Raw genomic sequence first — 25,198 nt, forward strand, 5'->3', positions numbered from 1 at the left:
GCGCGTGGGGCTCCTCTGCAGAAGTGACGCAGAGAACCTCGAAGTGTCTCGATTTGAACTAGGTCAGCAGAGATTTGGGATACAGTGGATCTGAGTGTGGTCCCTCGACCAGCAGTGTCAGCACTACCTGGGAAGTCTAGTTAGAAGGCAAAATTCCCAGGCTGGCCCGGGACCTACTGAGCCACAAACTCTGAGGGTGAAGCCTAGTCATTTATGTGTATAAGTCCTCTACGTGACGCTAAGTGATGGTGATGTTTGAGAACCACTGCTCAGAAACACTAGGTTTCAGTTTTTTATTCGTTTGGCTTTTCCCCTTTGTTTTTGCAACTGAGAACAATGTCTCAGAACCATATTCTATGCATTCCAGAGATATACGAAAATCATAGAACTGGTTGATTTTACTCTTCAAGGAATTTTTGAAGATACTCAGTCTGACAAAGGAGCCAAGATCCCCAAACTTCGTTGGGTTCTGTGGTCCTTCTATTACCATTTATGAGGATGCTGACTTCTTTAAGATTCCTTTGAAGAAGAAAAAACCCTCCAGAATTACTAACCTCATAAAAGATGTTGTAAAGTGTGTTTGTTTCCCAACAGAGAAAACCTTATTTTGTATGCTGTGTAATTTAATGGGAAAGTGTCTCATGAAACGGGCTTTGAAATGGGAGTTAGGGTGCCTCCATTTTCTGCTTCATATGCTGCCAGGGCTGTTCAAGTTCTGCTTCAGCTTTAGGATGAATCAAAAGCCTTTGGAGAACCAAAGTGCTTTCCTACTGTGGAAAAAATTGTCCTTGGAGTTTCTCAGTCCACAACCTCAAGAGTGTGGAGGAAACTGGAGCAGGATTAAAAAGAAAAAGGAAAATGGATGCGAGAGAACAACCTTAAGGACAGCAAGATAACTTGCATGTTTCTAGGGCAAGGATTTTGAAAGGTAGAAAAAGGATTTTTAAAAATTGTAAAAATAGCAATTCTCACTCTTTTTCTTTTGCCAACTTTCAATCAGCTTTACTGGAAGTAAATTGGCTGTGAAATAATTCTTCTTAAGTAAGCATGAAATATGACGTACACATTTTGAAACCTAAGAAATGCTTGCAATTTTAAAAAGGCAATATGTTGAGTTAATGGGTAGAAACACTATCCTCCCTTCGGCTCCCTCTGCTTTCTTTTGTTTTCCTTTATACCCTCCCTGAGGAGCACAAAGCTACAGTGCCTTACCATCTCTGGGTGTACACCTCACACCCGGGCATGTATTTGTAGGTCCCCATGTTCCAGGTGTAGGTGTAATTTGTCGTGAGCGTGTGTATCTGGGTGAGAGACAGCACCAGTGACAAAGTGGTTCATGACTGGATTTCACAAGACAGCCTTTAGCATAGTTAGTATCTATGAGATCTTGGAATTTCAGAGGTGTTCTTCCAGGGCCAGTTGGTCAAATTGCCTTTGGGCTTAGTAGTTTTTCCTTTTCAAGTGCGTTGAAAAATTTTTAAAAAGGCAAACCAGAAAAGTTAGTACCTTGGCAGGTTACTGTATGAGATAGAATATAGCTTGAAGGAAAATGATTTGTAACTACCTTGTAAACATTTAGGAAGTAAATATCCTTGTTATTTATCTTCCTAGAAAACTGCATTTGATCTACCGCTGCAACTCTTGAGCTTTTAACCCAGTGTAACTTTGCTTCCCACTAGGCCATCCCAAAACTTTTCTATTTTTCAGACAGTTGTTATGGAAATGAATGCCAGGATGTTATTTGACCTAATTATAATGAGATGAAGCTAAAGCCTTATCCTTGCCCTTGTATCTTTAAGAATAGAGAGGCCAGAGCCGTGCTTCTATCAGAGCACAGGCTGAAATGACCAAGAGAAAGCAGTCTTCCTCCAGAAGCAGAGATGAAGGTTTTCAGAGCTATTGGAGCAAACACCCTCTCTATGTTCTGTTTCATGCTTTTAAAGACAAAGGTAGACTCTAGTTTTAGTAATGGTAACCTGATCTAGACCATCTTATCCTGACATTCAGTAATAATTGTACATTCATGTGTTAAATCCTATAGCTGCACTTTAGATCTTTTCTACTCTTTACTGCAGTAGTTAAAGTAATACAATAGTCAGGTAATATTATCATTGTGTTGAACTGTGTAAGTTAAGGGAAGTTTCCTCATACTTATATCTGTAAGTTAACTGGACCTTGAATTAACTTATAGAAACTTACTGAAAATATTGGGTTGATTAAAAATGAATACTGAATGTTTGTCCTGAAAAATATTTACCTGTTCCCTGCCCCACGCACCAGCCTTCACAGAGGCTAACAGGAAAGTTTTCCTAAGGAGTAATTCAGGGAAAATAAAATCTTACATTTTTGTTTCAGAAGAAAATTTAGCTGAAATATTAATTTTTGAGAGGAAATAAGCGGGAAGATTGCAAGGTTTGCAGTTCTCAGTATTATTCACTAGTCAAGAGAACTTGGACATGTTAATCGAATCTTCAGTTTCCTCATCGGTAAAGTAAAAATAATAATATCTGCCTTACCTGCTTCACATTGTGGGTTTGAGAACATGTACAAAAATCGTCTGATAAACAGTGAAATACGAAATAATATTTGTACTTTACAAATGCAAATCTTAGCCAGTCATAAACAGATATTTACTTTCTTTTGGTTAACTCAGTTCCACCAACCTGGCACACCCCTGCTTCCCCACCACCACACACACACACACACACACACACTGGCACACACACACACAATGCCCTCTGCACACTCCATTTTATCCATTTTAGCACTTATAGACTTTATTCATCTCAGTGTACTTGTCTGGAGATACATCTTTATAGTGTTAGCACAAGTTCGTGTGCCCAATGCACAATGAGGCCAAACAAACTGAAACGTCAGAGTCTGGAGCAGAGAAAGGTTTATTGCAGGGCCATACGAGGAGACAGGTGGCTTCTGCCCTAAAAGCCCTGAGCTCCCTGAAGTGTTTGGCCAAACATTTTTAAAAGCCAGGTGAGGGAGGTGGGGTCGCAGGCTATGTGATCAGCTCATGCACAATTCTCTGACTCACTGATGGTGAGGTAACAGGGTTGTGTCACAAGGGTTCACATTATCAGTCCTTAGGCTCCAGGAGGCCTGGGGACTATGAGCTCATGGTCATCAAGTAGTTAACATATTCCATTTGGTGGGGAGTTTTCACATCTGGAAAACAACTCATGAAATGTGCATCAACTACTGTTATCTAGGTACTTCAGAGAGGAGCTAAAGCAGAGGATATGGAGGAAGGCCTGTCCCAGGAAGGCCCCATAGGGTCCGACTCGGTTACAATAGTCCAGGATAAAATTCACTCCCTGGTCCTATTTACCTTTCAATAAGAAGCTTGAATTACATGACATTTTGATTATATGAGATTTTGATTATATTTACTCTTTAATAAGACATTTTCATGTATATCAGCTTGCTTCTTCAGACTACCTGTTTCTAGTAGCAAGAGGTCATTTGTGCAGCCCAGCCCACCATGACAAAGCTCCTTTGGATCCTGGCCATCCCAAATTCTCTACAGAAGTACCAATCCAAATTGTTCCACGTTTCCCTGGGCTTCTGCTTATTTTTTAAATTAGTACTTTAAACAAAGTGCTAACTTCCCCAGCCTGACTTTATGCCATTAAAAAAAAGGCTATTTTATTTAAAACTCTCTAATATACAATTCCCAGCCAGATTAGTGATATTAACAACAACAACAAATTTCTCACGGGTGTAAGATTTTTATTCCAATTTGATTTGCATTCCACTGGAAATTGTAGAATGTATTCCCTTCTTTATTTTAAAAAAAAGTAGTTTAAAATTTTAATAGGAATTATAAAATGTGATAAATCTGCAGATCAAAAATGGCTTTGATTGCTTGCAGTAAGAAGTTTTTAAAACAAGTTTTGAAGTCATCATTTTCCACCTCCACACCAAGGATAACCTTCTAATTAGTGATTGGCCGTGCCGTAACAGCAGTACAGCACTGAGACTTGGGTAAACAGAAAGATCGTAGAACTTCTCCAGCCCCAGATCAGGATGTTTTCTATGCCTTCTCATAGTGGCGAATGGCAACCACATCGCCAAAAGTAAGAGTCTGAAAGATTCAAAAGATAACCAAATCTTTTTACATCAGTAGCTGAAAATTTTAAAGATTATCATATTATGTTATTTTAAAGATTATCATATATATGATTTAAGTATTATACAAAAGAATAATGGCATTTAGAAACAGTAAATGTTTCATAAGTCTTCATTTTTTGAAAAGAAACCCTTATATTTATCTCGTGAATGACATGTATACATAATTCATGTCTCTAAAAGAAATATGAGGCAAAAACTGAGATTGTCTAGATTCAGGTCAAAAGAATTCCTTTTGCCTTAAATTATCAGGGTAATTGGAGCAGATGAGCTATCTGCTTTAAAAAGTGTATAAAATTTACAGTAGGTTTTCATAATACTTTATAATTCATGATCTAGATAAATTTTGAAGAGTTTTTTGGAAACCCAAATTATTTGGACAAATGGTATTTGCAATGATTTGTTCCAAAATCAGCAGGAAAAGGTAAATGTACAAACGTTCTCGTTGCTTTGGCTGTCATGTTGTAGCCTATGTGAACCTTGGTGGTTATGTGGCTATAATGTGCAACATGGGCTCTTGTATCTAATGCAACTTGAAGAATTGCTATAAATCCTCTTTACAAAATTTAGTGTTTTTTAGTGTTCATGATTTTCATGTAGTCCTGTGATTTCCAAGAGTATAGTGTGCCCTTGTCATCCATTACTTTCATTTCCTTGTTTGAACTCAGGCTTGCCTGATCACCGTCATACATGCCAAAGCTGAGCTATCCACTTTTCTGTATTCAGGAAAAAAATAAAGAAAAAATCATAAAGGAGAACTTCAGATTGAATCCTTTATAAATGAATTTTTTTGTTTGTTTGTTTGTTTGATGATGGTGATGGTCACTGCAGGAAAACGTGGGCAAATATTCATCAACATGAAAGGAAAACTGTCCCTCTGCTCCCCACGCCCACTTCCACCCAGGAAATGAAGAATGAATATGTAAGCCCTCTCTCTCAACCTGGAACAGCAAGCTGGTAGTCAAGGGAAGGAGAAGAAAACTAGTCAATAGTCTTAAATAACAAAACCAAAAGACCCTTCCTGCTAATATCTTAGAAGGAATACGTAAAGCAACCCCCCCCCCCCAAAAAACCCCACAAATGATGTATTGACTACTTCAATGTCATCAAAATGCCATGACTCAACTCACCAAAAAAAAGTGTCTGGGGTGCTAGGTTGAGACATAACATTTTTTCCCAGTTTATGATGCTACTACATCATTAGAGAAATTATTTTTAAATTATTTTTTATTTTATAATTTTTACATGACTATCCAGTATTGAATAGACATGTTTTTAAAGCTATCTGATGCATTAAAAAGAAAGACTGGAAGGAAGTAATACCAAAATGGTTCTCTCTAAGGGGACATTAAAGAGGATTTTCATATTTTTGTTACACTTTCCTGTTATATTCCAAATTATCTGCACTGAACTTGTGAAACCTTTATAAACTAAAATATAAAATGTTTAAAGCTCTCATTTATTACAGGAGCTATAAAGTAATCTTTCTGAGGTTCAGCAAATGATAATATAGTAATATCATCTCTCTACATTTTCATGATGATTGGTTTTATATTCAGATGTCATTTGAGGATTAGACATTACGGTAATCCAACAACTGTTCTTCTGACACAATTTTAGCTAAATCAGTGGCAACTTTTTAAAACTACACTTAAGTAGACTTTTTCTCTTTTTCTGTAATTAAAGAAGCAGAGTGGAGGAAACAATTAGCTAAGATATTTTTATTTCTCCTGTTTTACACATGATTAAAGAACCTTGCTAGTGATTTAATGTTATTAAAGAAGGAAAGACAGGAGAGAAGGAGGGAGGGAGGGACAGGGAAGGAGGTGGGAAATGAGGGGGTGAGGGGTGGGCAAAGAAGCAGGAAGGGGAAATTGCTCTTGCTTACCATGACCATTTTGCCATTCTTAATCTCTCTTACAAAATTTGTCTCTTTGCCATCCCATTTCTGTACATGGACAAGTTTGTCTCCATCCAGGCTAACAACAGACTGAAACCAACAACAAAATGCAGAATATATCAATAGGTACAGGTCAGATTTCTGTTATGGAAGCCAAATGAATTGATTTTTATCTATTTAAAAAAATTTTTTAAAGAGTTATTTATTTATTTATTTTTGACTACATTGGGTCTTTGTTGCTGAGCGTGGGCTTTCTCTAGTTGCAGCGAGCGGGGGCTAATCTTCGTTGCGGTGCACAGCCTTCTCATTGCAGTGGCTTCTCTTGTTGCGGAGCACGGGCTCCGGGTGCGGGCTTCAGTAGTTGTGGCACATGGGCTCAGTAGTTGTGGCACACGGGCTCAGTAGCTGTGGTGCACGGGCTTAGTTGCTCTGTGGCATGTGGGATCTTCCCGGACCAGGGATTGAACCCATGTTCCTTGCAGTGGCAGGTGTATTCTTAACCACTGTGCCACCAGGGAAGTCCCTGAGTTGATTTTTAAAAGAGTAATAATTGAATAAATAGTGATCAACTAATTATCAAAGTAGTACAATTTCCTCTGTTGCGTCCAGAGTCATTATTAGAAAATCTCTAGTAATTCATAATTTGATTGAAATGTATACATCTAGATGCAAAAATTTACATATTAGAAATAAAAATCCTGAACTAGTGCTTTCTGACTAATCATCCTACTCTTTTAAACAGAGTCTTAGAATGAGGCAAGCTATTGATTTAGTCAACCTGAGGCAAAAGAGAGATTAAACAAAATGCAGTCTTTTAAATGAACACTATTAAATACTTTCTGAAATACAGGTTTAATATAAAATGAGATAAACACATGGTAAAGAAACAGATTCAAGATTTGAGCTATAGTAGGTGCCCATTGTTCAGAGTATAAGCTATGAACACTAGAATGCAAAATTAACTCTTGGTCCTTCTCTCTGAAGTGAAATAGTGAGAACATTTTTCACTTCCCATCATCCAGAAAAAAAGAAATATTAGGACTTTCTCTCTTTTATTCTCTCCTTCCCATCCCCACCCCCAGAGAAGGAGCGGCTCCTTACCTTACAGTTTCTGTCATCTGGAGTGGTTTCATCAAACTCTTCTCCCAGATGGAAACTAATCTCTGTGTTCTTGAATGTGCTTTGAGTCTTGATCACCACTTTGTCCCCCTCCTGACTGATGATCACGGTTGGTTTAGTCACATTTCCCACCTGCCTAGTGGCAAAGCCCACACCTAAAATAACAAAAGGAAGCAGGACAGTTGGCTGCAACTTCCAAAATAGCTCACAAAGCAGGAATCTACCTTCCTATTCTGGAATCTATGTCCTAAAGTGTAAGTTTCATTAGAGTATGTTTAGCCCATCAATTATGCAGGACAACTAATGAGCCGTAATAATAAGTGGATGCTTATCTGGAAGCATAAATAGTAAAAGGATGCTGGAGAAAAAGTGGAAAAGGTGCAGAAGCTTCATGTCCTCCACAGAATACTAAATGCTCCATTATTTGGCCCTAGGCAAGAAAGCAGGCAAATGCCACATTTAAATATCCATTCTGTGAGAAACACACCGCCTAGTACCCTGATTATGACAATGTGATCTGTCTTTGTCTCTTGCTAACCTGATGGGTGAAGAAGGAATCTGCAAGTACTGAAGCTGCAGGTTGAGAAGAGAAAGCACATCTTATTTTTACCTACCTAGAGCCTTCATGTACTCGTCAAAATTCTGACTGTCCGTCAGCTTCCACGTAGCACAGAAAGCCTCCACCATCCTTACCCTTTTCCCGTTAGCTTCAGAATCAGATAAAAGAGGCAGAGGCAAGGATCTTCGGATCTTAGGGCCACTGCAGTTCGGAAGACCCCTTTGCACCTCACGGCAGCTCCTGCCTTCTTATTAAGAAAAGAGGCAGGCAGAAAGCCAAGGATTTGAATTGCAAACACATCTCTCCAGTGCCCCTCTTTCCAGGAGGCTGTTGCAGGGGGAGGAGATGGGAAGGGGGGCGTGCAGCGAGGTTCCAATCCTCTTTGTGATTGGCTCGGGCCACTGGGTTAGCGGAGTAGGTCGAGTTCCTCCCAACCCTCACACTGCAGTCCTCCTGCCTGAGAAATCTCTGCAAAGATTCAGTGAGGCTGGAGGCAGGGAGCGTATAATGAGAGAAGGTCTTTCAGGTTCAGCCTGAAAACTTGGCAAAGGCCATTTCAGACTGCGAGGAAAGAAAAAAACGCACAGTAGGACATTCAGATTGATTTCCGTTAATGGCAAAGCTGGTTGCAAATGAGGACCCCGCCTTAAAGAAAACCACTGAAATGCCAGACTTTTCAGACAAAAGAGGCTGAATAGTGCCTTTTATTTTCTCTCATATTTAAGGGAGAGCAAAACATGAGCTAGAATTTGCCAAACTCGGGAAAGGGGAGGGGGAGGAGGTGTAAATACCTTCCCTAGATTGTACTGCTAGAAGACTACTCCGGCTGAGTACTAATAGGACACTAATTTTGGCCTCTTCCCAACACAAACTGAGTGAATTTAAAGATCCCATTTTTCTTTCTAAGGCTATGAGAACCAGACTAAGATGGAAAAGGGACCTAAGGGAGAGTATGGCTAGGATTCACTAATGAGCTACAAAAATAAAGCAGAACAAACTCTTTTTCCCCACTCCTTCAACCGATTGTAGAATCGAAGTGGAAAAACTGGACAGAAGTTCATTTGGTAAGATTTTAAATGACCTGCACTATAGAACCTTTTGATTTCCCGAGGCCACATCTACATCTGTGTACTAGTTGTGAGTTAGCAATGGAGGGAGGGCAAGAATTGGAGCAGAGGTGGGAATCAGAAGACTTTGGCTTCAGTTCATCCTGGCTTAGGGCATCCCAAGAATGGCAAGCTACCTCCAGGGTTCTAAGTAATAACATATTTAAAGGGGGACTCAGACTCCCCTTTACCCAGAGTTTCTTCCTGCTTTATTAGTGCAGGCCGCTGATGAAAAGCAGGTGCCCCCCCTTTCGTGGGGACAGGTCAGGGGACACTGACTTGGCAGTCTCTGCTCTTCTCTCTCTCTCTCCTCCCATTTCAATCTCAGCCCACTGCCTTTCAGCTTCTGTCCACACCAAATACAAGAGACAAGGCTCAGAATGCATCTTAATCCAACTGTCAGCTCTGTGGTTCTACTTTGGTATCTCAAAGGTACCTCAAAACATAAACTCAATCTTTCCCCTCACCTGGTCCTCCTCCAGTTTTCACCATGTTTGTGAATGGCACCATCATCCACCCAACTGCACAAGCCAGAAAACTTGAAATCCTTTCTAAACTTTACTCTCTACATCAATGTCAGAGCCCATCTATTTTCCTTCCTGAATGTCTCTAACTTCTCACTTTCCCTCTATCCCCACAACCACCTTCTTAATTCAAGTAACCACTGTCTTTTACTAGTCCTATGGCAATAGCCTCTTAACTGTTCTCCCTGCAGCCATGCCTGATCTCCGGCCTTTCACTAGGCTGAAGCCCGAGTGACCTTTTAAAATACAAATCTGCATCTTCCTAGTGACTAATGGTGCTGAGCACACTTTTCATGTGTTTCTCTGCTGTTAATTTATCTTCTTTGGTGAAGTAACTGTTCAAATCTATGGTCCATTTTCAATTGGATTGTTTCTGTCTACTGAATTGTAAGAGTCCTTTATATAGTCTAGATAAGTCATTAGTTGAATGTGTTCTTCAAAACTTTGTTCTGTTCAGTTATAGGTACAGAGAACAAACAGATGGTTGCCAGAGGGGAGGGGGACTGGAGGGAGGAAAGAAATAGGCGAGGGAGATGAAGAGGTACTAACATCGGCTTCCCTGGTGGCGCAGTGGTTGAGAGTCTGCCTGCTAATGCAGGGGACACGGGTTCGAGCCCTGGTCTGGGAAGATCCCACATGCCGCGGAGCAACTAGGCCCGTGAGCCACAACTACTGAGCCTGAGCGTCTGGAGCCTGTGCTCCGCAACAAGAGAGGCTGTGATAGTGAGAGGCCCACGCACCGCAATGAAGAGCGGCCCCCGCTTGCCACAACTAGAGAAAGCCCTCGCACAGAAACGAAGACCCAACACAGCCAAAAATAAATAAATAAATTAAAAACCACAAAAAAAAAAAAAAAAGAGGTACTAACATTGCAAAATAAATGTCACAAGTATGAAATGTACAATGTGGGGAATACAGTCAATAATTATGTAATATTTTTCTATGTGACATATCATAACTAGACCTAACATCATGATCGTTGGGAAATGTATAGAAATACCGACTCACTGTGTTGTTTAATAGCAACTAACACAGTGTTGTAGGTCAAATGTACTTCAAAAACAAACAAACTCATAGGAAAAGAGGTCAGATTTGTTGTCACCAGAGGCAGAGGGTAAGAGGAGAGGGGATTGGATGAAGGCTGGTCAAAATGAACAAACTTCCAGTTATAAGATGAATAAGTACTAGGGATGTGATGTACAACATGATGACTATAATGGACACTGCTGTGTGTTATACAGGAAAGTTGTTAAGAAAGCAAATCCTAAGAGTTCTCATTGCAAGGAAAAGATATTTTTTCTATGTCTTTAATTTTGTATCCGTATGAGATGATGGATGTTCACGAAACTTACTGTGATGATCATTTAATCTTGTATGTAGGTCAGATCATGATGTTGTACACCTTAAACTTATACAGTGCTGTATGTTAATTATATCTCAATAAAACTGGAGGAAAAAATGTTGTTTAATTTTTTTGCTTTTCATTTTCTCGATTGTGCTAATGGATACATTGGTGTGTCAAAATTTATCAGGTGTACATATTAAATGTGTGCAATTGATTTTATATTTAATCAAATATACTATGGTAAAACTATTTTTAAAAAGCTAAATCTTATCTTGTTCCTCTCCTGATTAAACTCCAAATGGCTTTTTCCTGCTCTCAGGTTAAAGACCAAAATTCCTATCATTGCCTGTACCAGACCTGCCTCTAACTTTTGATGGACTTGGAGTAAGAATCCAAACAGAGGTTCACATGCCATATGCCTAAACAGTAAAAGTTATGGATCAAACGGTGCCCACAGCCTGGCCCAGCATCGAGTCAGGACGCAGAGCCACCCCTCCACCCTTTCCTGACTGGCTGCCCCGTGGCTGCCCACAGGCCTGAGCACTGGCACAGATCTGGTGGGAGAGGCAAGTAGAAGCTTGTCTGGAGCTCAGGGTTTCCAGTCAGTGACTAGAGTACCCTAAACCTGCAATGGGGACTAACGTGGACTTGCTGTTGTGCTGATATGAGCTTGAAGCTGCCAAAGGCTATAGTGAAGAGTCTGAAATGAAAGAAGCCCGGAGGAAGCAAAGCTTATACATCAGACACATCTGACATCATTTGAGCCTTTGAACCAAGTCCCTGAAGCTAGCCCCACCTATGAATTTTTCATACGTTCTCTTTTTTGCTAAATCTAGGTGACTAATTAATCCATTTACACAAACCATCCTTACGGTAGAAGTTCTCAGACCAATTTATTTTGTTATGTCAAAATATTCTTATATGTTCCCCTTAATAAAACGTACTTAAACTGGTAGAGTGTTTAATTATTATTCTAAAATGTAATAAACCATTTCTTTTTCATGGTCCAAGAATATAAGATCAAGATTGTTGAGAGCAGGGAGCATGTATTAGACATCTTCATCTTAGCTCCTTACTGATCATGATGCTGGAATATTCATCTATCTCATTTATTTCTTCCACTCTTTAGATAAGGAAAGGAACTGATGATATATTTATTTTAACTTAAAGCATATATTTCTGTAATTCAGATTTTTTTACACCTTATATAAAACATAAAAGCTCAGCAATTTAGAGATAGGTTTTTTGGAATTGTATATTAATTTAGTAATAAGCAGAAGAGAATATTGTTATCCAGATGTCTATAGTAGAAATTATAGGAAAAGCCACTTGACTATGTTGTAATTCCCTAAACTGACACATTTAATCTTACTATCTTTAATTGTTCAGGATATAATAGATTTACAGCCAAGAATAGTTGCTTTCAAATAATAGGTAATAGGTAATAATAAGTCATTTGCTCTATTTATTGAGGACTTTATTAGAAAAGAAAGTGAAAGAACAGAGAAAAGATTGTGCTGTGCTAAGGAGGATTCGACTAATAGATATTTTTGGTAACCTGAATGGGAGGGAAGTCCAAAAGGGAGAGGATATCTGTATGTATATGGCTGATTCATTTTGTTGTGCAGTGGAGGCTAACACAACATTGTAAAGCAACCATACTCCAATAAAAATTAATAAAAAATAATAGATATTAATTTTTAAAAACTAATAGATATTTTTTTCAATTTTCCTAAACCTAGGAACAATTTATGCTCTTGCTATGGCTTCTATAGTATAAATGCATCCACAGACTTAAAAAAGGAAAGAATGTGACAGATTGACCCCTCTCTCAAGGCTATGACCTTTATGTATGGGAATTTGGACTCTAAAGAATCCATCATAAAGATTATTTTTAATAGTGAAATAAAAGGAACAAAGAAAAATTGCTTTGGGAGATCTTGGCAAAATCTCCATGTGGGGCTGAATCTCCTGGCACCTGCTTTATGGAAATTTTTCCTTCTCAAGAAAATAAAAAGTTTTAATAAAATTTTAACACTGTTCTTGAGCCAAGTAAGCCAACCGGGGTCATGACACTATTTCCGATAAAATATCCAAGGATCTGCACCAAAAGAGATTAAGTACCATTCAAAGTACTTGCCTGAGGTTCTTTTTGTTACCAAACGGCACAAAATAAAATAGTAATGGAAGATCTCTATAGTTGGAAATGAAATGTGATTACACCATGGAGGCACTATTGACCCACAATCTCTCCCATGAAAGGTACTATCTTCAGACAACACCCCTTGCTGAAACAGTGGTCTGTCTGTCATGCACATCACACTCTCTCCCCCTAAACAATTAAACAGCTAAACCAGCTCTAGGCTTCAGGAGTGATGAAGATTCCAACGTTCAAGCAGGAGTTAATGTGCTATGTATGGGTAATGGAATTCAATGGGAGGAGGTGTGTGGGAAAAGACCTGTGAATTGTCATCCCTTGGTGTTGTGAAATTTTTATATTATTATACTTTTTAAAATGTGGACTAGACCAGAGAGGAGATGCACCTCCAGGTGTGGCACAATCTTGAAAAGAAGTGCTATATTCTTCTGCTGGAGAATGAAAAACTAATAAAGACAAGCTGTTGAAGTTTGGACTATCTTTCCAATGTCCTTCTCATTCTTTTTGATTTTCTGCAGTTTTTTTTTTTCTCCTTTTACCTCTCATTACCTGAGTATTCCACTCTTCATATTTTCTTGGGTATAAAATGTAGAAGAAGTCCTTCACCTGCTTCTAGATCTGACAAATCTACTCAGGAGAGAAATTTATTCCAGGTTTGTTATGAAAGAGTTATGGACCTTCCCTCTTCTGGCCATTTGTATGCCACAACTCTGCTGAGAAAACTCCCCTCTCCAGTTCCCTAGGTACTTTCCTCTTGTCTTTCAGAGGTTAGCTCAAATATTATTCACTCAAGGAAGACTGGATCAGAACCCCAATTACGTCATCCCATGGTTTTATGTCTTTTTAAGCATACAAATTTAATTAAAAACTTCTGTAGTCAATTGTTTAATATCTTTCTCTCCCATTAGAGCATGAGTTCCCTGAAGCATTTATTTTAGCATCTATGTCTTTTATTCTCCATTGTGCTCTATCCTCATTGTCTATCACAGTATCAAGTTCACAGTGTTTGTTCAACAAATGTTAAAGGCATGAACAAATATAGAGCATGGACATAGAGAATCAGAGAACTTCAAAAAAGTAAGATTGTAAACTACTGTACAAATGATCTTTTCCAAGTTTCTATTCAAACTTTTCCTCTCTTTGCAACCTGTATAATCTCCAGAGAAGGATACCTAAACCTCTTCCTCATTCATGTCATGTCAATTTGGGAAGAAATTAAGGCTCAATTTTTCTAGGGTTCTTTTCTTTGAAGTAAAAGCACATAGACTAGTCTGAGCGAACCTCCAAATGTATGATGGATTTATTAAATGCAAAAGGAGGAGAGTTTTGTGCCATCTCATATGTGGAAACCTGGTGCCAATTAATATGCACAGAATTTGTCCGTTCAGTGGATCCTCTGATCTGTTTGATGTGAGTTATTGACGTGTAAATAAAAAATTTAGAAGGTTTTTTTTTCTGGTTCTTATACTCCTGGAAGATCTCTATTGCTAATTCTGCACACGAAATGCCAAAGTAAGCTTTGAGTAATGATTATCAGACAGGTAGCTATAAAAGGAAGGTATTAAGGTATTAATCAGTTTAAGATTAAAGAAACCACTCTAGCTATTTTTAACAGAAACAAGATGAAATACAGGGAATTATACCCTTATAAAATTCTTAGAAGTGTTGGAGGACAAGGTTTTAGGCTGAGCTGAGCTTTCAGTAATAATTCCAGAACATACCACCGCATCATAGAAACTGGTCTGCGAAGGAAACCATTTTCTCTACTAAAATCAGAACGCTGGGGAATCAGGAAGCTGCTTTCCCACCTGCTGGCTCCAGAAATCTCTTGCCTTAGCTGTCATCCAGGAATGAGGGAGCCTCACCCAGAAATAGTGATTCCAGAGGCATGCCACATGGGCCAGATCTCAGGAGCAAAATGGTTGTCTTGGGTGCATTCTCTCACACCACTTACCTGAGTTTTGAATTCAAGTCTTACTCAAGCATGTATGATAAGCAGGGCCTAAATCAAGTGTAGACAGAGAGGAGATTGGGAAATGTTGTTTTGCTCTCTGGGGCCTCTGCAGGGCAGAGAAGACCACAGAAGGCAGTGGGAGCAAAGGTCAGGTGAGTCAATCTACCACACCCTATACACAACTCAGAGATAACTGGATATATTTTTTAAATGTTTGTTAAAAGGGGAGAATAAAGAAAAAATAGAGATCCTATATGTCTGGAAATATTTTAGAGTAGTGAAATGGGTAATCATTAGAATCACCTGGGGAGATTTATAATAATGCAGAATCTAAAGTTACCCAGAGAGATTTTGATACAGGTGGTCTGGGGTAAGGCTGAACTTTGTACTGGAAAACAAAATTTTAAGTTGAAATCCTATGTATGCTGATGCATTTAATGCCTTATGATTTATAAAATAAATAGTATACTCCAGTCTGTCAGAATCACATTAATAAATTTGGATTGTGATACTTCTTCAATGCAAAATACAGGGTAAGACTAGGAGGATAGTGATGCTACCAGTTTCTTGACCCTGCCATTTCAGAAATGGTGTGTAACTTATACCAAGATGGCTCCACATTTAAAATTATGTGTGTTACACAATAAACTTATACTACGCTTTAGGTCAATTATATCTCAATGAAACTGGAAGGAAAAAAATTTAAAAATAAAAAATAATGTGTCATGTGATAATCAACAAGAAAGAAACATGATCCAACTATCCTAAGGATGAAACATATTAAACCAATGTTAACAGGTAAAATTCTGTGTTGTAATGGAGAGTATAATCTATCATAATCAAATTATCAGGATTCATAAAATTAAGGTGCTCTCTGTAAAGTTAAATGGAGACATTTCTGAAGACATTGAGAAGTCTTATCCCAAGAGAGCATCTGGTCTACCTGGGCCTTCTTGTGAATAAGATATTTTCATACTCATTTTCTAGAAGAAACAGAATCCTTGAATAATACTTTCCATCTAAATTTTAAGTCTCTACAACATGCAATTTTCAAGACAATTTATTGGAACAGCTCTTAATATAGTTTGACCAGTAACATAATTAAAAATTATAAATGGGCCATTGAGATTCATGGTATTTTTCACCTAATCACTAATTAGAAAGCACAGGGGTATAAGCATATCTTTGAATGCTAGTGATATAAAAATAAAATAAAATAAAAATAAAATAGGGTATTAATTAATTTATTTTTTATTTCCAAAGCAACTTATTAAGTTGAAACCATTATTATGATTGCATTATTTTTGTTATTGTTTTTAAGCACATAGGAATAACTTTATAAATGTTAGTACCCATCGATTTGTTGAAGGGTGAGCCTCTATTTTGAAACTGTTAAGAAAATGCCAGAATATCATAAATTTTCTGCTCTTCATATTAATTTACTATGTTTGGAAATAATTAATATCCTGAAGAGGAGACAGTAATAAATAGAATTATATTGTTTGAAGAGAATTTCTAGAATGCAGGGAGATATTATGAATAGTAAAAGTGGAAATAATAGACATGAAGAGAATGAAAATACAGCCTAATTATGGGTATTACTAAGAAAGACATCTGAACAACTGGAATAGATATGTAATAAAGAAAATCATAATTGAGGAAAACTTTCTGTAGCTAAAAATAGGCATCAGTATATAGATCAAAATGTTCATCATTTGACATAATTAATGAAAATACAACACAAGCTCTTTAATTCTAGTAATATTTTCGAATCAAATATAATTCAAATAAGTATATATAAATATAAGGAAAAATCCAATAAATATTCAATCAGAGGAAAAGATGCATAAAATGTTCTAAGAAGTGTGGCTGACCATAGTCTTTTCATTGTAGCATTTAGATACCAAATAAATATAGAGCAATGTTACAGAGTTATTGAAAAAATTGGTGGCTCAAATTTTTTTTCATCATATTGTGAGTGTAGAAGAGATTTTCTTTTTGAAAATCAATCGATGGTCGTTTTCATTATACCATTTTCATGTGCTACTTGTCTGCAGGAAGAGAAAATATTAGTCAATGGACTTGAGAACCCAATTTACTCTGCAATTATATTTCTCTTGCAAATCAATAAATTCTGATTGCATATATCAGTCATGGCAGCCCAGTTGACTTGTGTCTGTCCCTGAGACAAGATCAAGGTTTGCTGTCAAATTGTGTTTCCAGATTCTCAGGATCAAAGTCCAGTTTCTGAACAATGACAAACACTTTTCTGTTTTTGTTGTTGAAATATAGTTGATGTGCAATATTATGTTAGTTTCAGGTATATTACATAGTGATTTGGCACGTGCATAAATTATGAAATGATCACCACAATAAGCCTACAAAAACTTATTTTCGTCCCTATACAAAGTTACTACAATATTATTGACCATGTTCCTTATGCTGTATATTACGTCCTCACGGCATATTTATTTTATAAGTGGAGATTCATACCTCTTAATCCCCTTCACCTATTTCTCCCCTCCCACTACCTTATGAGTCTGTTTTCATGTCATTTTGTCTGCCTGTTTGTTTCGTTTTTTAGATTCCACATATAAGTGAGATCAAAAGTGTTTGTCTTTCTCTGTCTGACATTTCATTTAGCATAATGTCCTCTGGATCCATCCGTGTTGTCACAATGGCAAGATTTCATTTTTTTATGACTAAAATTCTATTCTCTGTTTGTGTATATATATATATATCACAGCTTCGTTATACGTTTATCTATCATGCACACTGAGGTTGCTTCCATATCTTGGCTGTTGTAAATAATGCTGCAATAAACATTGGTGTGCAGATATCTTTTTGAATTACTATTTTTATGTTTTTTTTGAGTAAATAACCAGAAGTGAAATTGCTGGATTGTATGGTCATTCTATTTTCAATTTTTTGAGGAACCTCATACTGTTTTCCCTAGTTTCTGCACCAATTTACAATCCCACCAACAGTGCAAGAGGATTCCCTTTATTCCACATCCTCGCCAACACTTGTTATTTGTTTTTTTGATGATAGTGGTTATGACAGGTGTGAGTTGGTAGCTTATTGTGGTTTTGATTTGCATTTCCCTGATAATCAGTGATATAGAGCATCTTTTCATGTGTCTGTTGGCCATTTGTATGACTTCCTGGGAAAAATGTCTGCTTAAGTCTTCTGCCCATTTTTAAATTTTTTTTTATTTGAGTTGTATGAGTTGTTTGCATATTTTGGATAGCTACTTATCAGACATATCATTTGCAAATATCTTCTCTCATTCAATAGGCAGCCTTTTTGTTTGGTTGGTAGTTGCCTTTGTTGTGCAAAAGCTTTTTAATTTGACATAGTCCTATTTGTTTAGATTTGCTTTCATTTCTCTTGCCTGAGGAGACACATCCAAACAACTGTTGCTGAGACTGATGTCAAAGAGCATACTGCCAATGTTTTCTTCTAGGAGTTTTATGGTTTCAGGTCTTACATTTAAGTCTTTAATCCATTTTCAGTTTATTTTTGTATGTGGTGTGAGAAAGTAGTCCAGTTTGATTTCTTTGCATGTATCTATCCAATTTTCCCAACATCATTTATTGAAGAGGCTGTCTTTCCTGCAGCTTTGTATAGTCTTGCATTCTTTGTTGTAGATTAATTGACCATATAAGTGTGAGTTTATTACTGGGCTCTCTATTCTGTTCCATTGATGTGTCTGTTTTTGTGCCAGTACCATGTTATTTTGATTAATGTAACATTGTAGTATAGTTTAAAATAAGTGAGCATGATACCTCCAGCTTTGTTCTTTCTCAAGATTGTTTTGGCTATATGGATTTTTTTTGTGTTTCCATACAAATTTTAGAATTGTTTGTTCTAGTTCTGAGAAATATCCCCTTGGTATTTTGGTAGGGATTTCACTGAATCTCTCAATTGTCTTGGGTAGTATGGCCATTTTAACAATATTAATTCTTTCAGTCCATGAAGTTGGCATATTTTTCCATTTTTTTGTATTGTCTTCAATTTCTTTCATCAATGTCTTATAGTTTTCAGAGTACAAGTCTTTTACCTCTTTGTTTAGATTTATTTCTATGTATTTTCTTCTTTTTGATGCAATTGTAAATGGGATTGTTTTTTAAATTTCTCTTTCTGACAGTTCATTGCTAGTGTATAGAAATGAACACATTTCTGTAGGTAACTTTGTATCCTGAAACTTTACTGAATTCATTTATTAGTTCTAAGAGTTTTTGGTAGCATCTTTCAGATTTTCTTTTCTTTTTTTTCTCTTGTAACATTCTTTATTTTAAAGTCTATTTTATCTGATATGAGTATAGCTACTCCAGCTTTCTTTTGATTTCCATTTGCATGGAATATCTTTTTCCATCCCCTCACTTTCAGTCTGTATGTGTCCCTAGGTCTGAAGTGGGTCTCTTGGAAACAGCATATATATGGGTCTTGTTTTTGTATCCATTCAGCAAGCCTGTGTCTTTTGGTTGGAGCATTTAATCCATTCACGTTTAAGGTAATTATCAATATGTATGTTCCTATGACCATTTTCTTAATTGTTTTGGGTTTGGTTTTGTAGGTCCTTTTCTTCTCTTGTGTTTCCCAGTTAGAGAAGTTCCTTTAGCATTTGTTGTAGAGCTGGTTTGGTGGTGCTGAATTCTCTTAGCTTTTGCTTGTCTGTAAAGCTTTTGATTTCTCCATCAAATCTGAATGAGATCCTTGCCGGGTAGAGTAATCTTTGTTGTAGGTTCTTCCCTTTCATCACTTTAAGTATATCATGGCACTCCCTTCTGGCTTCTAGAGTTTCTGCTGAGAAATCAGCTGTTAACCTTATGGGAGTTCCCTTGTATGTTATTTGTCATTTTTCCCTTGCTGCTTTCAATAATTTTTCTTTGTCTTTAATTTTTGCCAATCTGATTACTATGTGTCTCAGCGTGTTTCTCCTTGGGTTTATCCTGTATGGGACTTGCTGCGCTTCCTGGACTTGGGTGGCTATTTCCTTTCCCATGTTAGGGAAGTTTTCGACTATAATCTCTTCAAATATTTTCTCTGGTCCTTTCTCTCTCTCTTCTCCTTCTGGGACCCCTATAATGCGAATGTTGTTGTGCTTAATATTGTCCCAGAGGTCTCTTAGGCTGTCTTCATTTCTTTTCATTCTTTTTTCTTTAGTCTGTTCCACAGCAGTGAATTCCACCATTCTGTCTTCCAGGTCACTTATCCGTTCTTCTGCCTCAGTTATTCTGCTATTGATTCCTTCTAGTGTAGTTTTCATTTCAGTTATTGTATTGTTCATCTCTGTTTGTTTGTTCTTTAATTCTTCTAGGTCTTTGTTAAACATTTCTTGCATCTTCTCGATCTTTGACTCCATTCTTATTCCAAGGTCCTGTATCATCTTCACCATCATTATTCTGAATTCTTTTTCTGGAAGGTTGCCTATCTCCACTTCATTTAGTTGTTTTTCTGGGGTTTTATCTTGTTCCTTCATCTGGTATATAGCCCTCTGCCTTTTCATCTTGTCTGTCTTTCTGTGAATGTGGTTTTTGTTCCACAGACTGCAGGATTATAGTTTTTCTTGCTCCTGCTGTCTGCCCTCTGGTGGTTGAGGCTATCCCAGATTTTCTATATATAGTTGTCATCTGCAAAGAATGACAGTTTTACTTCTTCCTTTCCAATTTGTATTCCTTTTAAGTTTTTTTCTTGTTTGATTTCTGTGGCTCGGACTCTGAATTCTGTGTTAAATAAAAGTGGTGAGAGTGGGCATCCTTGTCCTGTTTCTGATCTTAGAGGAAATGCTTTCAGCTTTTCACCCTTGAGTATGTTATTTGTTGTTTTTTTGATGATAGTGGTTATGACAGGTGTGAGTTGGCTGTGGGTTTGTAATATATGGCCTTTATTATGTTGAGGTATGCTCCCTCTGTACTGACTTTGATGAGGGTTTTTATCATAAATGGAATGTGGATTTTGTTGAAAGCTTTTTCTGCAACTATTGAGATAATCATACAATTTTTATTCTTCAATTTGTTAATGTGGTATATCACAGTGATTGATTTGTGGATATTGAACCATCCCTGCAATGACTTTCAACTCATAGGAAAGATACGCACACATACACACACACACCTCCCTTCCCTGAGGGAGAGGATCCTGAGCGTGGAAAGAGAGGATGTGTTCTCTTTAAGAAACCATGTTCAAAACTGCCATTGTTTTGACTTAAAAATCAAGAGAAAGCATACCGTTTTTATCAAAGAGGAGATGGGCCATAAAATATTGAAGTAATGCTTCAGTTCAAGATCTTGGGGATCCTTCAGGAGAGAATAGTCATTCTGTCTCTTTAAACATCTTCTGAAAATTTTAACAAGTCAGAATTGAGTTAAAATTTATAAATTTTTCAGAAAAGATTGAATCACTATTACATGCAGTCTTTCCATTTAGAAACCATAAGGTTTTAGCTCCATTTATTCAAAAGTGTAATACTTCTTTCAGCAATGTGTTTATCTTCCATGTATCAGTTTGTGTTCCCAATCCTTTTACTCTCTTCAAGATAGCCTTTGGCTGCAAAAATAATTAAAAACAAAATGAAGCAAAACTGCATATTCCAGGAATTATCACTTTTAATCTTAAATCTGTGCAAATCCAGCATTTAGATAAATTAATATAATAATCCTTGGCTGCCCTATATGAAAAGCCTATTAAGAGAAGATTTTCTTGTTTTGACTACTGTCTAGGTTCAAAACACAGGGTTTCTTCCACTATCTATCTGTATATTTATCCTTAGATAAATTATCTAAACACTTTAGCATTTGTATCATTGTCTGGAAATGATGATGTTGTTTTGGATCATCAATTAGTCTTCTTCTTTCTCTAATGTCCCAGGATTCTTTCATACTTCTACATTATGTTGGTCCATTTTCAAATTTAACTTCATGGAAACTCTGGCAGAGAAGTTAAGAGAACTTTGACCTATTTATGTTAACAGTCACCTTGTAGGAGCCTCATACTTCATACTTCCTGCACTCATCCAGATGCACTCAGCATTTAGCAATCACCCAAATGCACTCAAGGTTCTAATTCAAGGCAAACAAGACAATTCTACTGATGTAAAATTTTGAGATTAAAAAAAAATGTAATCTCTTTAGGAAGATGGAATTGGGGAAAAGAGAAAGAACTAAATAGCTATGTTTGAGTTTCCCAAGTAAATGAAGCTAAATTTAACCTGGAAATCTCACAAAATTCTCTTCAACATGACTTTTATTAAAATTTTGATTATTTACTTAATGAAGAACTGTATACTAATCATTGGCAAAAACTTTCATTTTAAGTTGTTATAGTAATACATGTGCAATTAACTAGAATTAGCTTGCATGTCTAGAATTTCAGCTTGAGCAATGACAAAGGTCTTTCTGTAATTGATTTGCATAGCTGGCACACACCCTATGGGGAAAGACGGCAGCCAAATACCATTCAGAATTGTCAAGAACTCTTGTTACTTTATTTGGAAACTCTTAGGAGGAACCTCTGGGCTCTGTCCTGTCGCACTTTACACATAGGAGATACTTAATAAGCATATTTGAATAAATTAGTGAATGGGACGTTGTGGGACTCATTCTGAGTTTGTGACACTAGTGGCCCTGTTTTATAACTTTACAAAAGAAAAACCCAAGAAGAGAACAAAATATGATGCTGGTCCTAAAGGAAATTGTTTCTTTAAGAAACTTTTTAAAGTACTGTGTAGCTCTACTATTTCCACTCTAAGATTTAGAAGTAGCCCTGCTAATTGCTGTCCTAATGAGCAATGATTTCTAAATATTTTTTATTTTGCACCCCATCAATAAAATATATTTATCCACCTCATATTTGTGTATTTATTTATTCATAACTTATATACATATAAATGCCATATGAACACAGTATGCATATTATAACTCATATAAAATATAAATTGAAGAGAATGAGATGAAGACAAAATAAATAATATTTTTATATATTATTTTGCTAATTGTAGATGGCTTCATATTACTGTTAACTACTATTTCGAGGCCAAAATACACTCAGGGTTGAAATAGGATGAAAAATGAGGGACTCACTGACTGTCATGCACTCTTCCCTCAGGACCCTGCAGGACAAGTGACTGATGTGTGCCCAAGTAAAGGACCAATGTCTATATATATATATATATATTATATATATATATATATTATATTTATATATATATAATATATATATATATCTTAGTAAAGATTTAGATCTAATTTTATATAAAATTAAATATGAATGAAGGCATTAATATTTTATTCTGGCTCCTTAATAGATCATCTTGCTGACTCACTGGGATTCCTGTAGCCTCCTTGAGCAGCCTGTCAGGAAAGAAGGCCCACAAGCCACATAAAGAGGAGAGAAACCCCAAGGACAGTGGGTATGAATTTGCAGCCCAAAACCTATATATAATAACATATATCTTTGTTCTTCTGTAATTGAACTTGATTACTAACTTCACTTCCCATTTTTACCTAAAAGCAGAAAACTTTATATGGTCACTTTTTTGCACATTAAGTAAAATTTGTGATTATTGAGACATTTTAGGTTTTCCCCAAGTTGATTCAAGGATTCCCTCCTCCTTCTCCATGAGGTTGCATCTAAGATCTAAAGACAGGGAATGAGATGAAGGGGCAAGGGGCCAGGGGCCAGGGGCCATGAAGGAAGTGCTTGTTGCGGTGGCATCGCAATATCTAGTCCTCAGTCATCTTCCTTGGACATTGGCTGCACTCACCCTGCAGTGTATACAATGCTGAGGTTTCCTGTCCCACGTGAGAGAAAGGGCAGCGTCAAGAAAGATTCCAAGATTTTGGCAGGAGCAACTTATTGAATTGTAATTCCATTCAGAGCATTTAAAAAACCTAGAGAAAAACTGGTTTTGGAGGGGTAAATCAGCATTTCTCATTTGGAAATGATAAGCTTAAGATGTCTATTATGTATTCAAGGCAGATATCAAGTAGCCTTTTGAATATGGCAGTCTAGAGCTCAGAGGAGAGATTTAAGGATAAGATATACATTTTGGAGCCACCAAATCATATAATTGATCTTTAAAGCCATGGGACTGGATTAGATCATCAGACTCTTAAGTTCCAAAGACTGAATGTGGACAGTACAGAGAAGCGATTCAAAGACTGAGCCTTAGGAACTCTTCATTAATAAATCAGAAAAAGTAGGAGGTTCCAGACAAGGAAGCTAAAAAAAAAGTTGTCAGTGGAGTGGGAGGCAAACAAGGATGGTGTTATGTATCAGAAGCCAAAGGAAAAAGAACTTCAAGGGGAGGAACTGGTGAACGTTGTCAAATATGGATGAGAAATTGGGAGAGATGAAGACAGAGCTGATCTTCAGATTGGGTCATCTGGAGGCCACTGATGACTCTGATAGGAGTGATGAGAGTGGGTTTCAGAGAAACTAAGAGAGAAATTGGACGTAGTGAGTACAGACAAGCCTTTTGAAAAGTTTTTCAAAGAGAAGAACACATAAATTGGGGAAGTGGCTGGAAGGTTATGTGAAGTCATGGAAACTTGTTTGGTTTTGTTTTTTTTCCCCGCTGCACCAAGCGTCATGCAGAACCTTAGTTCCCGATCAGGGATGGAACCTGTGCCCCCTGCAGTGAAAGGGCGGAGTCCTAATCACTGGACCACCAGGGAACTCCCAGTTTGTTTGGTTTTTAAAGGGGAGTATTACAGCATGCTGGTATGCCAGTGAGAATCATGCAGTGGATTGGGAATGATGACCAGAGAGGCTTGGCCAACAGGGACAGTAAGGCTATTCCTAATGATAGCCTCCTACGGGCAGTCAGTGGCAGCCCTCTTTACAGCCTTCACAGAGAAGGTATCGTTGACTATCTGTGGTAGTAAAAAGTGAGAGTGGTGGGGAGCAATGGTGGTCTCAGCAGAGGCATGGAGCGTTCTACAGTCTGCCTTAGAGCTTGCTATGGGCAAAGTCAAAGTTTGACATTGTAAAACTTTGCACAAAGTGACATTATACACCAAAGAGCAATAGGATAATATATTTTGTACTGTTTAACCATTGTGTTTTTCACCCTGGAAATGCTCTTTCGTTCCATTACTCTTTCAAACCAGACTTCAAGGCACCTATTGTCACCACTGAAGAACAGGGAAGGAGAAAGGCAAAAAGAAAGTTTTGGAAGCTAACACTTTGGGGTTGAAAAAGTCTGACCTTTTGAATTACTTGAAGTTCTCATGCAAATTAAGAAAAAGGGTATAATTTCAGGAGAGAAATCCTTGAGAAGGTGGAAAAGTTTGAGAACTACAGGGCAGTAAAGGAGTTGTCTTAGGAGCAGGGATATTTCTTCCATTGAAACAGGAGGGATGGCAAGCACATGGGCACAGAAGCAGGA

At 37.3% G+C, this 25,198-nt stretch overlaps 1 protein-coding gene across 2 annotated transcripts; it reads right to left on the reverse strand.

The window, feature by feature from the left end:
- Nucleotides 1–3,834: 3,834 nt before the first annotated feature.
- Nucleotides 3,835–21,186, reverse strand: FABP7 (fatty acid binding protein 7). 2 transcript variants are annotated; one of them, XM_068550810.1, is made up of 4 exons: nt 21,039–21,186; nt 7,142–7,314; nt 6,029–6,130; nt 3,835–4,096 (listed from the first exon to the last, which is right to left on the reverse strand). In XM_068550810.1, exons 1-4 carry the CDS (start codon nt 21,064–21,066, stop codon nt 4,046–4,048), a joined length of 354 nt encoding a protein of 117 aa, XP_068406911.1. In that variant the 5' UTR covers nt 21,067–21,186; the 3' UTR covers nt 3,835–4,045. The 2 variants fall into 2 exon arrangements, with proteins under 2 accessions (XP_068406911.1, XP_068406913.1); XM_068550812.1 differs by lacking the exon at nt 21,039–21,186 and adding an exon at nt 7,774–7,855.
- Nucleotides 21,187–25,198: the final 4,012 nt, after the last annotated feature.

This window comes from Eschrichtius robustus, chromosome 9 (assembly GCF_028021215.1).
Source record: "Eschrichtius robustus isolate mEscRob2 chromosome 9, mEscRob2.pri, whole genome shotgun sequence".
Classification (NCBI taxonomy): domain Eukaryota; kingdom Metazoa; phylum Chordata; class Mammalia; order Artiodactyla; family Eschrichtiidae; genus Eschrichtius; species Eschrichtius robustus.

Coding starts and splice junctions, on each gene's coding strand:
- FABP7 (XM_068550812.1), bottom strand. CDS start 7,846: ATGGTGGAGGCTTTCTGTGCTACGTGGAAGCTGACGGACAGTCAGAAT. Junction 7,315..7,773: donor CGAGTACATGAAGGCTCTAG/GTAGGTAAAAAT, acceptor TTGTTATTTTAG/GTGTGGGCTTTGCCACTAGG. Junction 4,097..6,028: donor AGAATGGCAAAATGGTCATG/GTAAGCAAGAGC, acceptor TGAATCTTTCAG/ACTCTTACTTTTGGCGATGT.